The sequence below is a fragment of the Ascidiella aspersa genome, chromosome 6 (assembly GCF_963924565.1).
Source record: "Ascidiella aspersa chromosome 6, kaAscAspe10.2, whole genome shotgun sequence".
NCBI lineage: Eukaryota > Metazoa > Chordata > Ascidiacea > Phlebobranchia > Ascidiidae > Ascidiella > Ascidiella aspersa.
In genome coordinates, this window is record NC_139452.1 from 15,622,617 (window position 1) to 15,646,066 (window position 23,450).

The 23,450-nt window shown below is 34.5% G+C and overlaps 1 protein-coding gene and 1 pseudogene across 3 annotated transcripts; one reads left to right on the forward strand and one right to left on the reverse strand.

The window, feature by feature from the left end:
• The first annotated feature begins 1,617 nt into the window (after positions 1 to 1,617).
• LOC146140432 (uncharacterized) lies at positions 1,618 to 12,421 on the forward strand (annotated as a pseudogene). The gene is made up of 11 exons (XR_014501278.1): positions 1,618 to 1,704; positions 1,766 to 1,935; positions 2,682 to 2,798; positions 2,903 to 2,970; positions 4,537 to 4,614; positions 4,731 to 4,859; positions 5,140 to 5,343; positions 6,517 to 6,678; positions 7,690 to 7,784; positions 9,671 to 9,825; positions 10,691 to 12,421. The product of XR_014501278.1 is annotated as an uncharacterized LOC146140432 (transcript).
• Positions 12,422 to 12,584: 163 nt separating this feature from the next.
• Positions 12,585 to 18,998, reverse strand: LOC146140433 (uncharacterized). Of its 2 annotated transcripts, none has more exons than XM_083391112.1 (11): positions 18,740 to 18,998; positions 18,249 to 18,450; positions 17,317 to 17,398; positions 16,515 to 16,654; positions 15,523 to 15,573; positions 15,395 to 15,444; positions 14,859 to 15,088; positions 14,403 to 14,578; positions 13,778 to 13,886; positions 13,438 to 13,539; positions 12,585 to 13,028 (listed from the first exon to the last, which is right to left on the reverse strand). In XM_083391112.1, exons 1-11 carry the CDS (start codon positions 18,956 to 18,958, stop codon positions 12,860 to 12,862), a joined length of 1,530 nt encoding a protein of 509 aa, XP_083247238.1. In that variant the 5' UTR covers positions 18,959 to 18,998; the 3' UTR covers positions 12,585 to 12,859. The 2 variants fall into 2 exon arrangements, with proteins under 2 accessions (XP_083247238.1, XP_083247237.1); XM_083391111.1 differs by having other exon boundaries at positions 15,386 to 15,444.
• Positions 18,999 to 23,450: the final 4,452 nt, after the last annotated feature.

The following is a 23,450-nucleotide window of genomic DNA, read 5'->3' on the forward strand; positions in this document are numbered from 1 at the left end:
ATGTAATTTTTTTCCGCAAAGTTTTATCACTTTAATTAAATAATCCATTTTAATACCAGTATGTTTTTATACGTTTTAAGAAATCAATTAACCCCAAAGGCTCTACGCCTACTATGGCATATTGCGCCACGGGACTTATGATAAAATAGCAAAGTTTGTCAGCCGGTTTATTTTCGCCGGCTTACGTTCGTCGGTCGTTGTGACATGTGGTCTTAAAGAGACAGACAGAGCAACGTCGACCTCACTGCTCCCATACAGCGAGAAGATGATAAAATCGAATATAGACAGAAAAAGTCGTATAGACAGAAAAAACTCCCAGACAGAAAAAATTAGTCTCTTTCTATGTGGGAAAGTCGCACATCTTAAGCAAACGCCGTCGCAAACCGGTCACGGATAAAATCATTTCATATTTTCAAAGGGTTTTTTTCTTACGTGTGACGCAGAAGTCGTGTTTATGTCATCACTATTAGGCTACAGTACTCTGTTTCAATCAATGGCTGAAGCACACCACCAGTCAAAATGGACTATTATTGTCTAATATAAACCGGTACGTTGAATTGACCACCAAAGACCAGTTTCGCGACACTTGATTAAACTCTATGTAGCACCATAGGTACTCAATTAAATGCTTTGTACACCGAAAAGCCATTGCAGACTCACCGAATCTAATGATGCAATCAACTAAGTTAGGGTTCGGAAAGTGATGCATCTGGGGTCGTTTGTAGGGGGGAAATGGCAATAAAAAATACGCCTACGTAGTCCACCACATGATGTTTATTTGTCTATTTTTTGTTGTGCGGTAATTTAATTTAAAAAAGTCGCGGGGAAAAAGTAAACGAGGCAGATCCATTCAATCTAGTTTCACCGATTGTTGAACGCAAGGTCTTTTTCAGGAGATTTTGATTGGATGAATAAATTATTTTATTGGTAACATTTTCAAAATGGCTAAAAAATAGTTCGCTTGGAGTGCGACGCTAAAGAATCAGCCAGTACACTGCCTTTGTGAACATGGCGTCCAATATTTCGGGCTGCGTGCAATAACGGGGCTCTACTCTCGGACCATAGATCAAAAATGACGTTAAAAAAGTCCTTTTTTACGCAACTGCTATAATGTGTTAACTCAGTTCTTTAAAGACACTGCAGTCTTATGGAAATCCAAAAAACAGTTCGAAGGAGCATTGTTGACTTCTAGCAACCTCCAATAGTCTTAAAATGATTGCGCACTAATAGCTCTCCCTACCAATATTTATTGCTGCTTGGCCGCGAAGTTAAGAAATCTAATATGGCTATAGTTTAGTTGAATAGGAAAATAATACAGCTATAGATTAGGGGAAAGTGGAATAAAGTTTTAAAAATAATTTAGATGTTGGTCCTATTTTTAACTTATTCAGAACTGTATTTGATCTGACGATGATACGATACGACCTCAATTTAAATTTGAATTCACAGCGAAAAATTTAAATAACTGACTTTGATAATCTTGTACTCTCTTATAAACGAGTTTTTTTTGATCGACTGCCTGATTCACAAAACTTAATCAGTAGTTTACCCAGTGCTCATTTTTATAGCAGTCATGCATGAGTAATCATCAGTGACGTAAATTAGACGTCATTTATCATTTTATGGACTATTTTGCAGAAAGGCCACTAATAAGTTAGACTTGTTACTTGGTTAGGTGGACGAAGGAAAGACCAAGAACAAGGGGTAAGTATCCCAAATAACACTGTCATAAGGTATTTTGTTAAAGGTTTTATTTGTTCCACAGCACAAGGAATTATGTTCTTGTTTAAATCGTTAATTATAACATTGTTCATCGCCCATTTGTCGACGTCAAGCATAACAAAGCGACATGAGGAATCCCCGAATGGTTTGGATGAAGATAAACCAACCTTGCCGCCAAACAATACTCCACGACCTATATGTGATGATGGCAAGGTACTGTTAACTGATTTGAATGTTTTATGTCGTTAGTGTTGGCAAGATCACTACACAAAACTAAAGTGTTGAAATTACTTTAAAAGTCAATGACTTGACCTAAGTGCACTTAAACCCCAATACGTTTCTACAGACAATTGAATTATTATTTTGCTTTCTACAGATTATCCAATTATTATTAAAATATACCAAAGCAAAACCCTCACTAGCCTAAGTTTCGTGTAATGCATTTGACTATTGTTTTATGAATCGTTGTACTTTCCGATGGTTTACTTTATACTTGCTAAATGGCCCAGTGCAAACATATTTGAGAACTTGAAAACGGGGTCAGAAATGTTTGAACAAGCAAAAATACATGTAACACTCTTCAAACCTTAAATTTGAGCAAATTGAAGTTATAGACGCTGTTGTAGTCATAGACACACATATGCGGAGTAAGATATATTCAACTTTTCGTATTTAATACATTGCTTGATAAATACGAAAACAAGTTGTGATCGCATTTTAGGGAATCGGTTTTGTTCAACGAATAACATTCTTTATATGATATATATAACTATAAACGTTTTTATTAACCCACTTTGCTAGGCACATATTTTGCTTAATTACTAGTCTTGCACTTCAAAATTTAAGTTTTTTTAGGGGTTCTTGGAGCACCCTAAGCGCCCCAAACTCGGCAGCCATGGTTTTTGTTTAATTTGACGGGGTACCGAGAACAGAAATACAATTTATTTTCTCCACAATAGACTGGCATAGAAATTGATCTACATGGTGAGAGTGACTGGAAATGTATGGAAACTAGAAAATGGAATATAAGTGACATTTTGGAAATTACACCAACCAAACAATGTCTACCACCTCTTGTGGTAATTACATTATTTCTTTCATTACTTTTCAAACTTTGCTTATTAAATATTTATAAACCTCGTAGAACTGTGTATGAAACTTAATATGTTTTACATTTGAGCAGACATTTCATCAGTGTATTAACGATGAAATCGACCAATTTTATACAGAAGGTATTATACCTAACAGGTTGGTAAAGGTTAAAATTATTTTAATACTATTTAGTAGCAATTTAAGGTAATTTGTATTATTTTTTAATTTGTGTTGATTTTATTGATGTACCATTGTGTTGAAATATGAAATTACTTCCGATCTAGTGTTAGTAATAGTTCACACACATTAATAAAAATCAAGGGACACTGTTAACTCCCATTTCACAAGCTTTCACACACCAGTGGCGTATCCAGAAATCCAAAATGGGTGGTCCTGATTTTTTTAGGGGAACTCCCCTATTTTTAGTATGATGGTAATAACGCCAAGTGCCAGCTTATCGTGCAATCGTTAACTTTAGTTGGAAACCTAAACCAAGAACGTGAAATATGTGTGATTTATTGTAGTGCACTCATAATTCCACTATTAGGGAATATATATGCTAAATTACAAACACGCCTTTAGCCACTTGGCAATACAAAACAAACATATTTTTCTGATTGTTAGTATGCCATGATTATTGCAACATGTGCGCAAAGCTGTGTGCCACCGCTAAAATCCAAGATGCTGTTGAGGAAAAATAGATTGCGTCAATGCACACTTATCAAGTGGTTATAAAATATGCTTGTTGAGAATAATTTTGAGATATCTACCATTACCCAACAATGGATACTCTAAATCAGGGGTTCCCAAGCTGTGGTACGCGTACCACTAGTGAAGGGTTTTCAAGTGGTACGCGAGTAGCTTCCTTTTTTCACAAAAACCTGAATTCACAATTTGTATTTTGTTTATCTGCTTTTGTTTGCAAAAATATCTCCGGAAGCCTATTCATTGTTACGTAACCATCCCTGTTGTTTCGTATTATTGCGATCTTCAAAACACAGGTCAAGTGAATTGTCAACAAGAAGCACAGTTGTTTTGAAAAGCTGTAGGCTGCAACGCTGTGGGACAGTGGGCGTTAATTATGTCAAATGATTGTTCTTGATTGATGAACTACTGTTTTATAGCTAAATCTACAAAATGCTAGTTGTAAGGTAAAAATATGCTTGGGTCAAATTAGTTGTTCTGCAAGAAGTGGTACGCGTGGCAGTACAAAGCGTCCAAGTGGTACGCGATCGTAAAAAGGTTGGGAACCCCAACTTTAAATTCTGTGTGACATTCACAGTTAGACCACTTTTTAAAAGAATCTGTGTTAGGTAAAAATTACCGTTGTTACACCACCACTGGATACTAGTGCAGACAGCGAACAGGCAGGGACACAATTAACTGCATGTAACTCAACATTTGTTGCAAGGCTGGTTGATTTAGTGTTGTCAATGTGTTGAATACAAACTTACCGATCAGCTAGCTTGAGCGAATAAAGAAATCCCAAACAGAAAAAAACTCCTGCGTTTTGGTCAGTGTTTGATTTAGACCCCTTCCCCACTGGATATGCCACTTCGCACAACATGCTGAACCCTGTTACTCTGGTCTAAAGCAGCACAGTTGTGTTAAACCTCATCAGCAGCAATATACAGTTATAAATCAAGATATATATGTGAATGTAAATTTCACACATGCTATATTGTTGATAAGAAAAATTAATGAAACATTTCTTTGTTGTAGCGGACCTCATCGGACTGTTTGGGCAGCATATGGCGAATACCTTATGTTCCACCTGGCCGTTATGTGCATAACCTTGAGGTAGTATTTGTCAAATTTATTAAAACAATGTTTTTCAGCAACTATATATCTCAACATTTAGTTAACTGGATAAAAAGTATTGCCCCATGAGCACTAATGATTTACTTTGATGGTAGCATGGTGGAGTTGTATTTATGTATCATCCATGTGCACCAAATGATCTTGTGGAACAACTAAGACAACTGGCAGTAAGCTGCACTTGGAAATATCTTCTTACTGCATACCCACATCTTACTAAAGAATATGTATGTACACCATTAGCTTTAAAACATATCATTTCATTGCAGTAAACTTGAGATACTTTACGTTTTCTAATTTAAGTTTTTATTACTTAAGGTTGTGTTTTCACTGTTTTTTTACAAATTAAAATTAAAGAAAGACATTTTCAATGCAGAATTTGTTCGACTAAATCACTAAGGTTACTACCAAATCTAGTTTAGTATAATTTATTAATTAATTATCCGAGAAACTGTATGTTTTTAAAAATAGAGTCACCTGAATTTCACATCTCTATTTTCTTTACAGCCTTTTGCTGTCATCACCTATGGATGTGTGTACAAGATGTCATCTAAAATTGATGGAAATGAAATAAGGGCCTGGATCCGTAAAAACCTTAATAAGAGCCCTGAGGTATCTGTTTATGGACAAGGACATTACAATCACAGTCTCTTGAAAATTTCAGAAAGACCAAGAGAAGGCCAATCTCAATTTTGTCCAGACATTGATGAGGTAATAGATTTATAGGTTGATTTCTTCTGTTAAAATCTGGTACTTCGGTGTGAATTATACAGCTTTTTTTTAAGTTGAACCATGTTTTTTTTGTAGCCTTAGAAGTCGGGTATGTACAACTTGCCAATATGTACAACTTGCAAAAAAATTCAAACTTTACTAGAATAGTTATACCTATATTTACCAGTAGAGATATATGCTTCTACTAATATATTGGTATAGCTAAATTTTGGCCGTGGTTTCCGCCGTTCAAAAAATATCATCCAGGTTTTCCTGAAAAATAAACCAATTTTTTATTTTTGTTGCAAAACAAAAGTTTGGTTTAGCATCATGCCAGGTTAAAATTTAAAGTAAGTGTTTAACAAATATAGGTAGATAAACTGAAGAGTAATTTGAATTTAATTATTAATTAATTACAATTTTGACCATATTTTAGTTATTATTATATATATTATATAAAAAAAATTAGAAATTGATATCAGTCCCAAAAAGTGATATTTATTGTGTTCTATTTTATTAGATTAATTTGACTTGCACTGGAAATCATGTGCTTCAGTGATAGTTAAAAACAAGCAAGGTTGATTTAAATGATGCTCAAAAATAACATTTGGTTTGGATGTACGTAAGCGGTAACTTCAGATAAAATATAATTTGTCATCACTAAAAAATATTTGCGTCATAATCATAGGCGCCGAACTTTCAAAATTTTAGGGCGTTATTTTCTAGACAGTGCAAAGTTTCTTTGAAATGGGCAAATCGTAACAATAATTTGGAAAAAAATTTGCTTAAAACATAAAAACATAGTTTGGGAGATTGTATGGCCTTGTGTCTATTTGTGGTAATACGGGAAAATTTGAATAACTTTAACTAAGACTGTTCTTGGTTAACTAAGACTGTTCTAAAGAAATTAATTTGCACATTTATTGAAAACTTGGTTGAATTCCAGGGCGTTTTGACGCTCTACGAGAAATCTAGGGCGTCTGAAAACGCCCTGCACACCCACGTTCGGCGCCTATGGTCATAATATACAAAACGTTTTATATTCCTTGTAAAGTTGGTAGCAACCATATTAGGTTTACCCACGGTTTAGGGTAGTATTATCAGAAATACTTTAAACGTGATCAAATGAAATGTGATTTTGGAGATTGTATGGTTCATTAGCTTATCATGTAGACCAGTACAACTACAACAACAGTATCCATTACAACTGTTGCCACACCTGTTAATACCACAACGGGCATCACAGTTCAAAGCACCACCACCACGGTTGCGGATAATTCTGTTTTAAAAACAGTAACAACAGAAGAGCAGTCAAAGTACAATCCAAAAGCTGCAGTAAGTGCGCTATGCGCATGGGGCAAGCATATGCTACCCAAATCATGATTTTTGTTCTTATAGTTTCCCTATTTTTTATTGAGCTTATCAGTCCAAACTCACCAGTCTAAACTTGCATACAGAGTTGCTTATTTTATTGAGGAAAATTGTAATATATTTTATTCTTGTTTTTAGTTTTACTTTGTGTGTACAATATATATTTAGAGCAAGACTCTGTTCTTCCTGCCTGAAACACTAAAATCTTTTTTATTCGACCTGATGAAATGTATACTGTTTTTAAAAACCCTTAAATTCATAGACCCCACTGTCCGACTTCCAAGAAATGTTAGGGAACAACTGTGACACAAACATGTTCTGCAGCCAATGTACTAAATTTATTTTTCTAAAAACACTAGTGATTTAACAAAATAATAATCAATCTAATATATCTATGCATAATAAAGCTGCAGTTACACTTTTAAACATTAACGACCTGCATTAATTTCACATCTTGAGTAACATTGTTGTACTTTTGCAAGATAAGTAGATTTTTGCTTTCCTTTAATCCAGATACCTTACTAAACAATTATTTTTTGTTAAAACAAAGTGATCAAAATAAACAAGGTTTCTTTGTAAAATGTAAGGCACACAAGCTTTTCATAATTTGTTTCTACTACACACTTCGTAATAACATAGTTTTGTTTCATTATGGTGCTTAATTATGATTATGCAATGCATGTGGATGTGTTGGTGTACTGTTGGTGTTCTAGCAACTGTATTATTCTGATTGTTTTTAAATGTTTTTTTTTGAACAAAAGTTCTATTTGTTGTATAGATTGTATGACATTCACATATTACAAAAGTTTTACGACATTCGTATACTCCACAGGACCAATACTTGTGCAACAAGCTTGTTAAATGAAACTGGAATTCGTTTTAATGCAGCATGAACAATATGTAATTGACCAATTACCATCTATTACGTATGGTGCTATTTGGTGTAAGTTGGTAACTAATACAACGTTTCTACAGGATGTTAGTAGCGGATCGAAGTCTCCAGATTTGTTTCAACACCCCACGACAACCAAGTCCACAAAAGCTCACACAAAACCCACTGCCACACCAAGGTAACACATTACAAAATTGCTTGCCACCTAAATCTTTTGAATAATAATATAGTTTGCAATTCAAAACACAAAAACTAAAAGGCATTTAAAAGGTAATAAAATTATTGTAATCCGCTTATCTCTTGTAAATATAGTTACACCGATTATTAAAGTTTCTTTTGGTCCAGTTGGTAATGGTAACTATTGGTCATATGCATGTGCAATTGTGCATGCATCACACTACCCAGGTGCGCAACAATTGTTAGCTGGTTTAACGTGCGAAAACCAATGCTTTTGTCACGTTTTGTTAACCTTATTTATTTATTCCGCTTAAAAAAAAAAATATTGTTGTACCACCCTTACTACTTTGACTATATAATATTGCCATTGGAAATAATAAAACATTGCTGTAAACTAAATAGAAACATGTAAACTAAAATTTCGATAGATTAAACAAACTGGAATCTTGCGATAAGATCAGATCGGTGCCTCTGATTTTGGGCATTACCGTTTTTCGAGATGCAACATAGTGTTCTAAGGCAGGGTTTCCCAAACTTTTTTGAACCACGGACCACTATTTGTAATTCTGTGTTTTCGCGGACCGCAATACAATTAAAGTTAAGTTACTGCACTTAACAACTAATCACACAACTAAATTATCCTATAACTCAACTTCGTTTCTCATCTCAGCAACAAACTTTTTACTCACTTATCTTCGTTTCACTAACTTTTGCGTAAGCAAACGGTTGGAATAATCTCAAAAAAAAGGCAAATTCCGAATGGCGATTAGAATATATTATTACGTCATAGACGAAGAATACTAGAAGCAACTTTTTGACTACAACGATGGTACAACAAGTAACATTTACGATACTGGATAGCAAAAGCTTTCGAAATCATAAGGTTGTGAATAACTGCAGCAATTATCTTTGAAAGGGTACGTACTGCACAACGTATATGTGTGACTTTTTAATTGCTTGTCTTATCGCCACGGATCACCTCTGCAGTCGTCGCGGACCACAGTTTGGGAAACCCTGTTCTAAGGCCATTGCTTAAAAATGATAGTACATAAAACGTTAAAGACAAAGAGAATTTCCTACGCAATAAGACACTTTGGCCTAACAGCCCAAAAATGATATCAATTGTGCTATTTATTTTGGTCAAGTTTGGTTGTTTTGATATAATAATGACGTAATTTAACATCGGATGGGACCGCAGGATTTTTTGCCTCAAATATCGCGTATCGGAGTATACCTATATGCTCCTAGATAAATTGTCCTCCTAGTTTGGATGTATTGGCAGGATCTGGTTACCTGTTTTATGGTTTTATGAAGCAATTTCGTGACGTCACCTCTGAAAAATAGACGCGCGCTTTCTGGTTCCTTGGCAAAACCGTTTAATTATTTCTGGTTGCGCCACTGTTATCTCTTATGAGACTGATTTAGCATATAGGTAAAAGTAATAATAGTCACAGGGATTCCTATGGACAGGCCTACGGAAATCCGTCGCGCTACCAAGAATTTTTTCACAAAAATATGACAAGGCTAAAGAATCAACACTGCGCTAAGGTTCAAACCTATGAGGTGGGCCATTCTAGGACCATTTATACTCCGTGGAAAGGCGACGGCTCGTTTATCCCCGAGGCCGTGAGTTCGAACCTCGTCGCATTGTACATTTTTAGCCTTACCATGCTTGAAACGAAAATCTTTCGTAGACTGACTGATTTAGGCAAGCGTTTGTACAGGAATTCGATCTGTAGGTTTTACGGTTTTAATTTTTTAGGTAATATTTTAGTATATTTGTAACACCTGCATTGTCTTCCAAAGGGATTCCGACCAACTCACTTATTTTGCAAAATCCAATCAATTGTATAATTATTACCTTTTCAAAACAACCTTATCACGCAGAACGAACGAGGTGTTTTGGGCGGTCGGTTCCCTTGCGTTTCTTTTTGCAGTCCTTTTGGCCGCCGTATGTTACACCAAACTTTGGCGCAAGCCTAAAAGCGAGTCAGCCAAGCTGTGGCACGACGGAGAGGCTCACGGCACGACCAGCGTGAAAGGTTAGTGCCTGCAATCACTGTGTTTTAAAGTGTTTGAAGGGACTGAAACGGCCTCTGTTAAAAACATGCGTGTAGTGTGCTGAGGCAACCAGTGTTGTTTTACATAATAAGATGAAATAGCTACGGTGTTCTTTAAATTTCTTGGCATTCACGAAAATCAACTCTAAAAGAAATGCCTACGCTGTTTATCGAAAAGTTTCGCTCTTCTTCATTAATGTTACATTCGCGTGTCACAATAACAACTGCGCCACAAAAATAACGATTTTGATATCTTCGACAATAAAGTAGCCCGGATGCGCCTAATTTTATTACTCTCTTTGTCGTATGTCGAGATTTTCTTTGTGAATACGTAAAACCAGTAAAAGAAACAACATGGCCGTGTCTTTATAGGTTTACTGATATCAAATATATTTATTGTTATTGGTTAGTTATTTTGATCATTACATTCTTTCTTATACCCAATGTCTTTTAAAGTTAGTTTTAAGTCACGCAGGGTTTCTAAAACGTTTACTAACACAGACACCCAACTTTTGCTTCGACTGTGTAAAGCTGAACGCACAAAAGTTTAGGGAATTTATTGTTGTGTAAAGTTTTTCGAAAACTTTAAAACACAAATCCGCTAAGATTTAAATTGAGGTTGTTTAAAACTCCAATCGAAACGTTTTAGAATATGTTTTAATAACACTGAATTTAAAAAAGTTTTATAGCCTAAATGTGTGCCGAACAAAAACACCTCTCTCCAGGCCTAACATTTTAATGATTTGTTTGTTTGAGTTTGTCGATTACCGCTAAATATAATTAATAGGTCTTTACTAAACGGTATTGCCTTTTCTTTTTTAAAAAATAGTTTGTTTTTTACATATAGTCCTGGTGCGCAAGTTTCCTAACCTATTCAAGGGAAATTTGCGTGAAAATACTTCCAATGTGAAGGGTAACCACTATACCCTTATTGAAGACGAAGATGCTTCGGATGACGAAATTTAAAACTTTGGCAAAATCACTCGTCACTGTTAGGTTGCACATTATTTCTACTTTTGCTTTAACAATATTGGTTAGTAGTTAACCCCTTATGTGGTAAATCTGAATTATCAAATTAACTTCTGGTTAACTAACTGATTTTTTGTAAGCTGAATGTTTAGTATCCTAACAAATATTTTTTTGGTTTTTGTGATCGCCTTATTACGCAAATATTGACAGTATTTTTTTAAACCTATTTTCCCGTCAAACGCAGTTTGGAGACACATGTTGCTGAAGATCAGCATATCTGCCGTAGTTTTTGTTTTTTTCTTTAGGTACCACTCGTATAGTGTTATATACCAGCTGCTGGATAATCCGCTGCTTTCCTGTACAATCCCAATGCAGTTGTAACAACCGTCGCATAATTTACGCAGTTTATTGCAAAATCAAGTGAAGCTACTCATCCACCCGTTTAATGCAAGATCGTAACGAACAAACTTTTGTACCCTTTGCTTTTTCGCGTGCCGGTCCTTTCACCTTTTGAACTGTGGCATCTGTAACGGTCATTTACTTTTTTTCATTTTTCATGCACTAGCAAAAATCACAAAACAATCAGCTTTACAGTGTAATCTATTGACATTTTTGTTTTACATTTTTACCTTACGGTGCCAATCCGAGTTTCTTGTAGGAATAAAAAGAATTCACTGCAATGTATATATTTGACTTTTGATGAAGCTTCATAAAAAATGTCGCAGACTGGTTTAATTATTATACTCACATTACATTTTTCTTATTATAGCCTCGATTTTTTGCTTTGTTTACTGTCAAGTTTAAATTGGTCGAAATATTTTGTTGTCTTGCACTTATTTTTTGAATTGTTGCGTATCATATAATTTGACGCCTAAACGAGTGTAGTTTTGTGGTTTTGCAGAGAATTCGACTATTTTGTCATTTTTGTTGTATCGAACATTACATTGTGAAAAAACGCATAGTGTATCTGTACAGTTCAACCATTTAGAAAAACATGTGGTAAAAAATTTCTGCAATATATTATCTGACGATTTTGTGTCGAACCGAAATAAAAAATATCTATATATTTTGCCTCATATGCTGTACGTACCGTAAAACAATAACACTAAATGACTGATCTAAACCAAAAATAAAACTTTAAAGTAAGAAAATTAAGGCTAAGAACAAAGCAACAAAATCCCTATAAATGGTAAAAAACGAAATTAAATATTAATGAATTTATTTAGTATAGTGGTTTGCTGTACCACTTTTTTTACAATGTGTGCTATTTTTACCAAAAAAATGAAGTATGTTGTTCAAAGTGTGTGCTTGTTTAGGTAATTTTTGTTGAGGTAATATCTAGGACTCTACCATGTACAATTGACATGATCGTTTATTAGTAGTATTTGATATTTCATTAAAAGCTGTAGTGTAAGATTGCCATTCGCTTGCTCTAAATTGACATTTTTACTTGGGATAGTGCATTACAAATTTTTACTATTTGTTTTCTATAGGTTATCTTAATATGATAAACGTTATACGTTATTTTATTATTTGTCGTTAATCGTACGTTTATCACATTTCTTGATAAATAAAACAGAAAAGGTAACATTTACTATTATCGTGTGGTTGTAAAACAATTTTCTTTTAAATCATTATAATTTACTACTTTTATCAACGAAATTTCATTTGTTTAAAGTTAATAAAAGAGTTCAAACAACATTGCTTATGTGTAGGTATATTGCTTCTTCGTGCAGGATACTTATTCTATTGTCTTAACAGCCACCCAGAAACGACTTACGGAGAAATTTATTAAAAAGTAAAAACGTCTAAAATATAACAATGAGGGTTTTAAAGGATTCTTCGTGTTTTGCATAGCGCTTCCCGTATTGCTCAATCAGCGCATTTTTAAAGACAGATAGGCAGTTTAAGCGCTTTGCAACGGAAAATTCTAAACATTTTACTTCCAGTGACCCCAATCCATGACAGACCCACTCGCGATTCACAGCACATAAAAATCGCAATTATCCAAAAACGCAACTAAAGAGTTGAAATTGAACTTTCGGTTTCATTCCCACGGCGGGGGACTGTAGCGGGCAATTTTGCGCGATGATGACGTTATCAACGGGGAGCGGTTGCTGTCTTCGTCACGTGACGATTTATTTTCTCCCCTCTTGCGTCCGAGCCGGTTCCGGAGGTCCGTGGGAAGTTTTTCCAGTACATCCCTTCCACCCGATCTTCGAAAAAAAAAAACGTTTTTGTAAATAAAGAAGAACATAATTAATAACAGATGCGATTAATAAATGTCCGTGTAGATTTTTTGTATTAATGCTTTGAACTGAACATGATATTTGTGCATTGACCACTAACGCTGTCCGTAAATACTATGTTATTAATAGAACAATATGAAACGAAATAGTTTAAATATAACACCAAGAAAACTGTTTAGGCAACACCTAAGAAGGCAAGCCAATAGTCACAATAATTATTCGCTCACTTACTAGCAATTTTAACAGTTTCAGGCTTTGTTGCTCTTTTATTGGGATTTGCCATTCCAAACTATTTGTTAGAGGCCTACTTGTAGAGTCTAAAAAACGATCTTACATTGCACAGTCCACAACCTCTATTTTGTTTTCCTTGCCTCACCTGTCGTTGTTTCGGTCGTATTTTCGTTTGCCCAGTCGTTTTCTCACGTCACTTATCATGGTGGTAACGGTCACGTCGCCAGGCCTGTTGTGGCTCATTGACCTGCAAAAGAAAGGCGTAAGTAGCAACATTAAATTAAATGAACCCGCTGTCCTTAATTGGTACTACATATCCTATCGGTTGTACGCATTCTGGAATTGCCTGATCCGATACTTTAAGGTTAACTGTAACACAACAAGTAATGTGACGCGTAAAATCAAAATCGTAAAATATTAAGGTTTCAAACAAAAATTAACTGCAATTTTAAATTTAATAATAAAGTAGAAAGCGAAATTGTCACCTGATAGATTTTAGTTCCTTGGAAATTTTGTCAGCAGCCATCGAGTTATATTCCCGTTCTGTGTCCTCATCTGACGAATATGCTGGTATTGCACCATCCAAGTCTTTAGCTGCGATATAGACACGACACGTTTTGCAGAGAAACAACTACTTCGAAATATGCAGATTAGTAAATTACTTCAGCGCCAAACAAAAATATTTTAAAAAGTGTATTTTCTCGATGCTTCAAGATTGCTACATACATATAGTATGACGGAATTAAAAAATTATACATAGAGCAAAAGTCAAAATGTCTTCCTAACCCTTTTATTATGAGAATAAATAACTCCATAATGATTTATCCTTCTACAAGACCGAAATTCGAACAACGTCAATGTCGGAATACCAAATAGTCGTTACATAACGTAAAAATCGGAATAAGTCCCAACCCCGTCCAATAAGACTTGGCCAGATAGACCCATACAACCTTTTATCTAGCCCCAAAGACCACACCAAAATCATCACTAACTCCCCGAACCCTACCCCTATTTCTAATCCAACCAATTGCCAAGCGCCAACCCTAAACAGGGGCAAACAAACAATCCGGGAATAGAACTACAGCCGGTCTATACTAAAACGACATTTACCTGACGATTTCATCAACGTTTCATCGTCTTTTTCAATCTCGGACTTCTGCATTTTGGTTTTGTGGTGTCTTCCCTCAATAGTCTTGGTGTCATTGCTGCCACTTTTATTCTCTTCGCCATACGATGTCCATACATTCATTTCTTTTAGCTCAGTCATTGCTTTGCGCATTTGGTACCTTTGCAAATACGTTAAGATATGCACTTTCGGTTAAATGAAAAATATTGCAGACCCGATAAATGGTGAACATTAGTAGCCTGGCTCGTTATTAAATATACCTTTTATATTTTTATACGCAGTACGCAATGCAAGTGCCAAAACTTCTACAGAGTAGCAGAAAATGAGGGCCAGACAGATAAATTGTCTAATTAGGACACCCTGTTTTCAACTGGTGCCAAAACAAACTATTATACTTATTTTTACTTTTACCCATATCTTCTTTCTCCCAGGCAACTTACCGTTTTCTGTATGATCCACTAAATAAACCTTTATTGCCTCCATAATGTGGGTTGCCATATTTCATGTAATACTTGCTCTTTCGAGCTGCACCAAGTACTTTTCGGTCATTAATACGAGCATATCGAACTTGCAAAAATTGCTTCTTTTCAGCAATCATAAATGGTTCTATGCACTGGCGAAGAGGATTACACCCTTTATCATCAGATGTCAGTTGTGAAGTGCTTTTCTTCTGCAATGAGATTCAACTTATGACAGATATGAAAATTTAAGGAAAAGTAAAATAAATGAATCCAAAATAAGATTTTTTATTCTTTATTGGTATCATTGTTATTACATTAGGTATATAACATATTATGGTAATGATGTAATAAGTACGGTTTTAAAACAAAGGGTTCTTTATTTGCAGACTTTTACAAAATAAACATTAAGGACTTTTGGTTTATTCTTAAAGTTAAATGCAAGGAAGTAGCTATAGGTATTTACATAATATATAAATGACTTATATTAAATCAATTTAGCAACAAACAATTTCTGCCTGATCCATGGTTTCCTGTTTCTCTTCCTCCTCAATGTCCATATTGATGTCTTTAAAGTACAAGTTGCATAATTAGCTGCTGGATAACAATTCAAAGAGTGATATGAAAGCAAATAAAAAAATGTTACCTAAATCCAAATCATCATTCAAATCTGAAGTTTCGTTCTCTTGTACGTTATCTAAATAGCACAAAACAAATAGTATGTTGAACAAACAAATTATAAAAAACAAAACACTACTGTGTGTCACATTCCCATAGATTTATTGCAGTATAACATAATGGTATAACATCTTGTAAAATACACAATACACAAATCTGTATATCACTTTAATTGTGTTTTGGCGGTACAATTATCATACATGGGTTAACTGCACCGTGTTGTTATAGCACTTATATGCAATACTACTTAGTAAGTAAGTAGTACTTACTACAAATGGCTCAGTCTCTTAACTTATGGCGAAGATTATAAATGTGAATCTTACCCAAAAAAGAAAATTTTACCGACCTAATTAATATAAAAGCTATGTTTAGGTGAAAGAAACAATATCCGGCGAGAGTACAGCTGTACAGTCATGCAGTTTTAAATGGACACAGAATATTTTCTAAAGTTACTTGTTTTACAGTTATTTGTTTACAGAGCAATAAATAGAACTATTTGCACTTTTATATGCCATGGTATTAAGTTTGCAACACAAAATGCTGTTTAACAAACATGTTTATTAACTGTTGTATAGGGTTGCCAAACATTTTTATGAAAAACGTTTGGAAAAAACGAAAATAAACATTGGAAAAAAACAATTAGGGTTTTTCAGCAACCCAAAGTTTAATCACCTGAAGTGTTATGAATACAATTTTGCTGGTAAACTGAACTTTAAAAACACATAACTTCAATTTAACATAAAATAAATTTAAAGACTATTTAAAGACTGAAAACATAATGAGACAAAAACATAAGGGATTTTTAAGGACTCTCTAATCTAGAAATCAATTCAAGGACAACGAAAGATTGTAAGACTTTGTGGCTACCTGGCTTGGCAAAGTACTTTTGCCATATCTGGATGCACAATCTTATTTACAAAAAAACAGTGTTGGACATAGAGGCAGAAAATAAAAAAATACCCTTTGTTGGCAGCACTGGTTTTACTGGTTCTGAAATTTGCAATAGTGCAAGTGCTGCAAGTTTATCTTCTTTCCAAACAACATTGCATGATTCATCATTAATCCACTCTATGTGTGTTGGATCCATCTTACCAAAGTACCTACATTAGTAAATGGTAATTATTGGGATGATTTTTTTTAACCTTAGGTTTGACATAAAAAAAATAAAAGCTGTATTTTAAAACCTGCTTTTTGTCAAATTTTGACATGTCTAGGATAAGGTTGATTTGAACAACCCATTGTTTTATTTAAACCTGCATTTGTGTCTCCATGTCATGTTACGACCTATTTTGGTGTTTTGCTAAATACCCGGGAAAAGCCAATTTGTTATTTTTTTGGCTCAATTCAAAACTTTATCAAGTCAGAGACAAACAGCTATGAAAATGTTTTTTTAGTAAAAACAAGACGCGCATGACTCCCATGTAATAACCTTTAAATGAAGATAAAAAACAGTTAAAATATTTTTAAATACAATACAAAACGTAACAAAAGTTGTCCTACATGAAAAAATTAAATTTCTGGCCAAAGCTCACCGGTAGGGCTAGTGGGTATCAATCAAACTCACCCAGAGCGATTTGCACTCGCAACCCTGTATTGGCATCGTTAATACTTTTATGAGTCTGGACTTTTTAGACAAACTGATACTGTATGTTTAATAAATGTTGTTTAAAACATGACACAATAATGAATGTGTCATACAAGTACCTGAATTTTTAGACTTATATGTTACATATTAAACATATTAACTTTGAAGAAATCTTACGTAAATATTTCATCAGTACTCATGCTGTTTACTCCGAACAAATGCAAGCAATCTTTTCTTATTTTTTCATCACTTTTGTCATCTGCAATTCAAACCAGAGTAATTCAAGTAAGATAACATTCTACATATATATATAATTATGTGTAATGCATGATAACAGGAAACAAAATTAAAAATATTTCCATTCAACTAGGTGGCAATAGATAATAACTATAACCAGGGTTGCCATACCGTCCTTATTTATAAGATTTGTCCTTATTTTGAAGGGCCAGGTCTTAGAAAACTTGAATGTCCTTATTTATAAGAAATGTCCTTATTTTCGACTTAGGTCCTTATTTTGTCTTATTTTCAACAACTACAGAACTTCGATCGTTTCCTGTGGTAACCGGTTTGAATAATATTCTAAAATTATGCTTTTGCGCCGAGATTTTATGACATCACAAATAAAAAGGTACTTCTAAGTGGTGAGATAAGTAGGGCAGTGGTACAGCAGTTTTGGTGCTCTACCAGGATACAGCAGCTGACGACATGGGTGCAGTAAACAGCCGAACAAGGTTACTGCTGTGTAGGCTACAGAAGATTAGCGGCACGGGTAGCGTTTATTGCAAAGTGGTTGGTAATGGGGAAATGGGTGCATTGCAGTCAACACTTCGATTAAATAAGTAAAGCTATAAGCTGCGGTGACCAACACTTTAATCGCGATCCACTTTTTCATCGCCACATTTCGCCGCGTTATGTGTCGGACTTTTAAAATAGCGTTCTTTAAGCAACATAAACAGGATTAGACGGAAAAACAAACAACAAACCTTGATAAACTTGCATGTCCAAAAAAGTTAAAAGTTTTTAAATGCTAATCTAATTTTTCGGTTGTCCTTATTTTTGGGTCCATGTCGATTGCAACCCTGACTATAACTTTAAGAGTTTTAACTTACCAGGCATATTTTTATTGTATTCCTCAATTTCACACAGAAGATGCTCAGCTTGTTCTGTTAGAAGAGTTAGGTCCTCTTCTTCTTCTTGGTCGTTATCCTGGACAAGTGGAGACTGAAACCTCTTGGCTCGCTCATTTCGCTTCTTTTTAGCTTCTTCGAAGGATAGGCCTAGGCCAGCAAGTTTCTTGTTTTCATACAGTTTCTAAAAATAGTTGTAAAAACCCTATTTGGTACATTTACTAAAGAAGAGATAGCAAGAAAATAGATTAACTATCTTATGAGCTTTGCCAATTACAAAAGATGCAGTATAGTTGTAAACCAGTCACCAACCATTTGCAATGATCAAATAGTATAAGGAAAACCAAGAATTAAAAATATTAAAATTAATTTCCTAAATTATGTTTATTGATTAATTTTATTTGACTTCCCAATTCTGCATTGAAAATTTTTAACTTTTAAGTAAACAATATATTTTAACAAACAATATGTACTTTTCTTGGAAACTTATCCAGTTTGACTTTAACTTCTGACTTGCTTCCACACTCGCCATCACTTCCCAAGTTGCCTTCTGTCTTTTCTGACTCCTCCTCTTCCATTTCGTCATCCTTGACTTCTTTCAGATCATCTTCATCCTTCTCTACACTAATAGTGAGGTTGGGCAGGAATGCATTGGCCGCAGCAACTTCTACAACCTCCACCTCAGCAGCCATTTGTCGAATAAAATTAATTTAACTTGAAAAATTGATTTTAAAAGAGTTTCTGCAACATTGACATCACAACTTCGAGGTCAGGGGTCGATAACCTTTTTCTAGTCGCGGGCCAAAAACAACCTCAGAAGGTCTTTGCGGGCCGCACAAAATCCACTGTGAATTTTTAGTATACTGGCATTTCCTTTAAATTTCTTACATGTTTTTATTACATTGCTGACAAAAGTAAAATGTAAAAAAATATATGTGCAATATTTTTGAATACGTTTTCCGTTTGTCCGCGCCGTCCTTGTCTGTCAGGCTTTCACGCCGCAACTGTAAAGAAGCGTTAACCTATAGTTTAAAAGACAGCATCAAAACTAAACAAACGGGAAGTATAAGGATCATTCGTGCGAAGCGCACTAATGTAGTTAAAATTGTCAAAAAGTATATGAAATGGACTCGTATCTAGTTTTCCAAAGAGGCGGCGGGCCGGATGAATTTCACTGGCAGGCCGGCGGGCCGTAGGTTGCTGACCCTTGTTCTAGATTAAGGCTGGAAAATTATAATTTAATATGAATTATATTGGATAAGATATATATACAACACAAATTTCTAACTTGGTAATCTGATGTATTTTTTTTTGTGGGTTTAAGCAATTTTTCGCGGCTGACCGCATTTTACACGAAATACGTGGCTATGACCGCCGCTGAGCCCGAAACTGCACAGGGGATTTATCCCCCTCGACCTTACTTTCCAACTGTGTACAATACTTCAAAGGTATGCACACCATGCAAAACAATTATGTAAAGTATGTCAAGAGAAGTGAGAACCAGCTATTTTCTTTAGCAGAACATATCTGCACCCTAGAAATCGAAGGCACCCCAGGTGCACCCTTGAGATCTTGCATACTATCCAGACAGGTCCATACTAAATTGCCTATAAAGGTTTAAAAAACATAAACAAATCAATTATCAACTAGATTTATAGGCAGTTGTTACTTATTTATTACATACTGCGATTTTTTTTTTTTTTTATTCCAGTATAACTGAATAAATAAACTAACTTGAGTCATTCAAAACTGAGGGGTTTGGTCAAATATAATCTGCAATACACATCAATGCAAAGTGAGTTATTGATTTAATATTATGAATTCATGAAACAGTAGCTAAGATGAATACAACTCTTTCACCCGATCCGTCAGAAATCAGTGCATATCTAAGCAAAAAGGTCTATGACAATCAGCGCATCCTAAGGCAGAAAAGTCTAGACTTTTAGACCTTGAGGTCTTGGACAATGCACTGATTGTGAGCCCTATGCAGATTTGGTTTGTAAGCGTTCACCCGATCCGTCAGAAATCAGTGCAGTTCTAAGCAAAAAGGTATACGACAATCAGTGCATTCAAAGGATCAAAAAGTCCGACTTTTAGGTCTTGGACAATGCACTAATTTGCATTAACAAATGTGCATAAGAAGATTAAGTTTAACAATACTTGACCCAACCAAACCCAAACGCTAACCAGCGCCCTAACCCAAATAATGTGCGATAATTTAATAATTATAACGCTTCAGGCCCCAATACCTCAATTTGTGACGTAATAATCTTAAATGCAATTGACGAGAAACAATCTTATGCCCATCCGAGTTTGGGCTTTTTTCCCCAGCATTTAAAGAATTATTAAAATAACGCACATTATTTGGGTTAGGATTCGGGTTAGCGTTAGGGTTTAGGTGGGTCAAGTGTTATTAATCCTATCTCATACTTTTTGTTATCTTTTCTGAACTTTTAATGAATATTTTTAATTAATCTACGCCGGGAGTTTACCTAAAGGTCCAAATCAGTGCATTGCCAGGACCTCAAGGTCTAAAAGTCTAGACTTTTCTGCCATTGGATGCCCTGATTGTCGTAGACCTTTTTGCTTAGAAATGCACTGATTTCTAACGGATCGGGTGACTCTTTTTTTAGTAACACATCTAAGTTCTAACGTGTTTGTGACGGCCAACTTAGCTGATAGTTATTTGCAAATTGCAATAAACTATCGTGATACGCATGAAAAATTTTAGCGTTTATTCATGCATGACATAAACACCTGAGTTAACTTCAGGGTTGCCAGATTGGCCTTTTTTGTTTTTTTTAGAGTCGGTTGGCCTTAGAAATTACTCATTTGGCCGTTTTCTAGATTTGGCCTTAAATTTGGCTGTTTTTAATTTTAAATCCACTAAAAGTAATAAAATATCGATAAATATGAATATTATAGACATCATTTTAGAATTATAGTGTCAACTCTCAAAACTTGGTATACAGAAACGCAACGTCTTCACTTTTTAATCTATACGCTTTTAAAAATTTAGTTGCTGAGCAATACCTTTTAAATTGCCGTTATTGTGATGCTTTGTAATGAGTAAATAACATTAAAGATCATAGACTTGTTACAAAATAATCTTTTGTTGGCTAGCAGTGTCCGTATCATCTTCTTGGACACACCAACAGTGCGAGAAATCCTTTTTGGTTTTTCACAAAAGAATCTCGTTTGTAACAAGTATATTAATTAAGGGTGGTAATAGGCTATTCACATAGTCCTAAATACAATGATGAACTTAGCTTGATTCATTGATGAGATTTTAATATCGATTGCTTTCATATTTGGCGTTCTTATAAAAGTGTTCAGCTCTGTTCAACACAAGGACTCTTTCCTGTTGGACCTTGCTAAGATATTGCCTACTAAGATAATTCCCACCGCATTTTTTTATTTTCCTTTTTTTTGTAATTTAACTAGGATAACAACCATAATAATAAATATTAGAACTATGTAGATGCAGGTTTAGTTATCTAGTTCTATTATTTTAACCTAACCTATTTAATATATAGGCTACATTTAAAAAGCACAATTTTTATTATTGTGGTTATTCTAGTTGACTTCAAGCTTGCACAAAAACTAGAAATTGACAGTAATTTAAATTTGTAGCTGGTGTCAGTGTACTATATTTACTTATTATTATATTTTACCCCTTTATGTTGAATACAAATGGGTAAATATTCATTTGGCCTTTTTTTGTATTATTTTGGCCTTAAAACCTTTTCATAGTCTGGCAACCCTGGTTAACTTGTTAAGAGATTTTAATTTGATTTGCTGATATATTACAACCAGCGCCAACAATGGAAAATAAAACACCGTGGTTGTCAAAATCGTCTTTTAAAAGCCTCAAAACAATCTCCAAGGTATATTTAGCCATACTGTGCTTTTTGCTTATCTGTCTGAATGTCGAACATCAACATTCAAACCAAAATAATTTTCCAAAAGCACAACAACGTTACGTTATGATAACGTTATGTAAGATTTAGCTTTTTGGGTTATAACTATACCCGCTATAGCGTAGAAGTAGTATTTAATGCCTAGTTATTGAACGAACTCTACTGGAAAATAGTAAGTTGCCTACTCGAAAATGTTGGTTTTTAAATAAAATAATGTGGATGTAAATTCATCTATGATAAAATATACTGGACTGGTCATTTGCTTATTTGTGATGTGACAATGTTGAAACTAGCTAATTTAGTTTGTCTAGTTTGCTGTATACATGTAACATGTACATGCAAGAATCCATTGTAAATATCGAAACAAAACACGCAATATATAATTAAGATATGCTGTGTTAGAAGCAGGACTACTGAGTCAGTTGAAAACCAAACAAAATCTAAGCCACAGATCCTACTGAAAAACGAATTATGTCCAGCTCTTTCTTTATAGCCTATATTCCATCTGTTTGCAGATCTAAAATAGGGTGGACTTATGGCAATCCACTCCCAAGTGTTATATAACTCATCTAAACACAATACAGTCTAAAGAACATTGCACCTTTATTCCAAGTCCATAGTCAGATCCAGCTAATTGAACAGAATTTTTCAAATTATAATAAGGTCAACAACTTGATAAGTTGGAAAATAAAGTCTGGTCCAACTTAAAGACTGATATATAAACAAATAACCAATAACCAAATAAGGTATTAGGTAGATAACCAAGTTACTCTCAGGGGGTTGCATATACATTCATCCACTTGCATGTTTGTCATATAACTCATCAAAGAACATTATCAGGATAATTATTCCACCTTTTTACTTCATAGTGTGGGGTGTTGGTAGTCTACTTCAAATCAACGGCAAAGTAAAAGTTCAAATCAACAGCAAACTAAACAGACTCGTTTAAGTCCCACGTCAGACTCCTGACTATGTAGCCCTGGTTATAAATTTAGGTTGTCATTAACTAGATATTTCTAAAATAATAAAAAATAAAAGAAACTATATTATTCACAGTTGGTTTTATATTTGCATAAAAATTGTTACAATCAATACTGTAGCATATTTTAAAACATTTTTTCTTTAGATGAACAAACCTCCAAAGATTTCAAGCACAAGATATGGGGCACTTAAAACACTTCAATTGCCTGCTGAAACTTCATTTAAGCAAACTAACCTGTTTGATTTTGTCAAACAGAAAAGCGTGAAACCATCGAAAAATGTA

Bases quoted from the DNA above. Each gene is read 5' to 3' on its own strand.
- LOC146140433 (XM_083391111.1), bottom strand. From the start codon at position 18,958: ATGGCTGCTGAGGTGGAGGTTGTAGAAGTTGCTGCGGCCAATGCATTC. The intron at 17,399-18,248 runs GTAAGTTAAAAC...TTTGAATTGCAG, and splicing joins ATACAATAAAAATATGCCTG to ATGACAAAAGTGATGAAAAA. The intron at 13,029-13,437 runs GTGAGGCAAGGA...TTTTTTTCGAAG, and splicing joins TACGACCGAAACAACGACAG to ATCGGGTGGAAGGGATGTAC.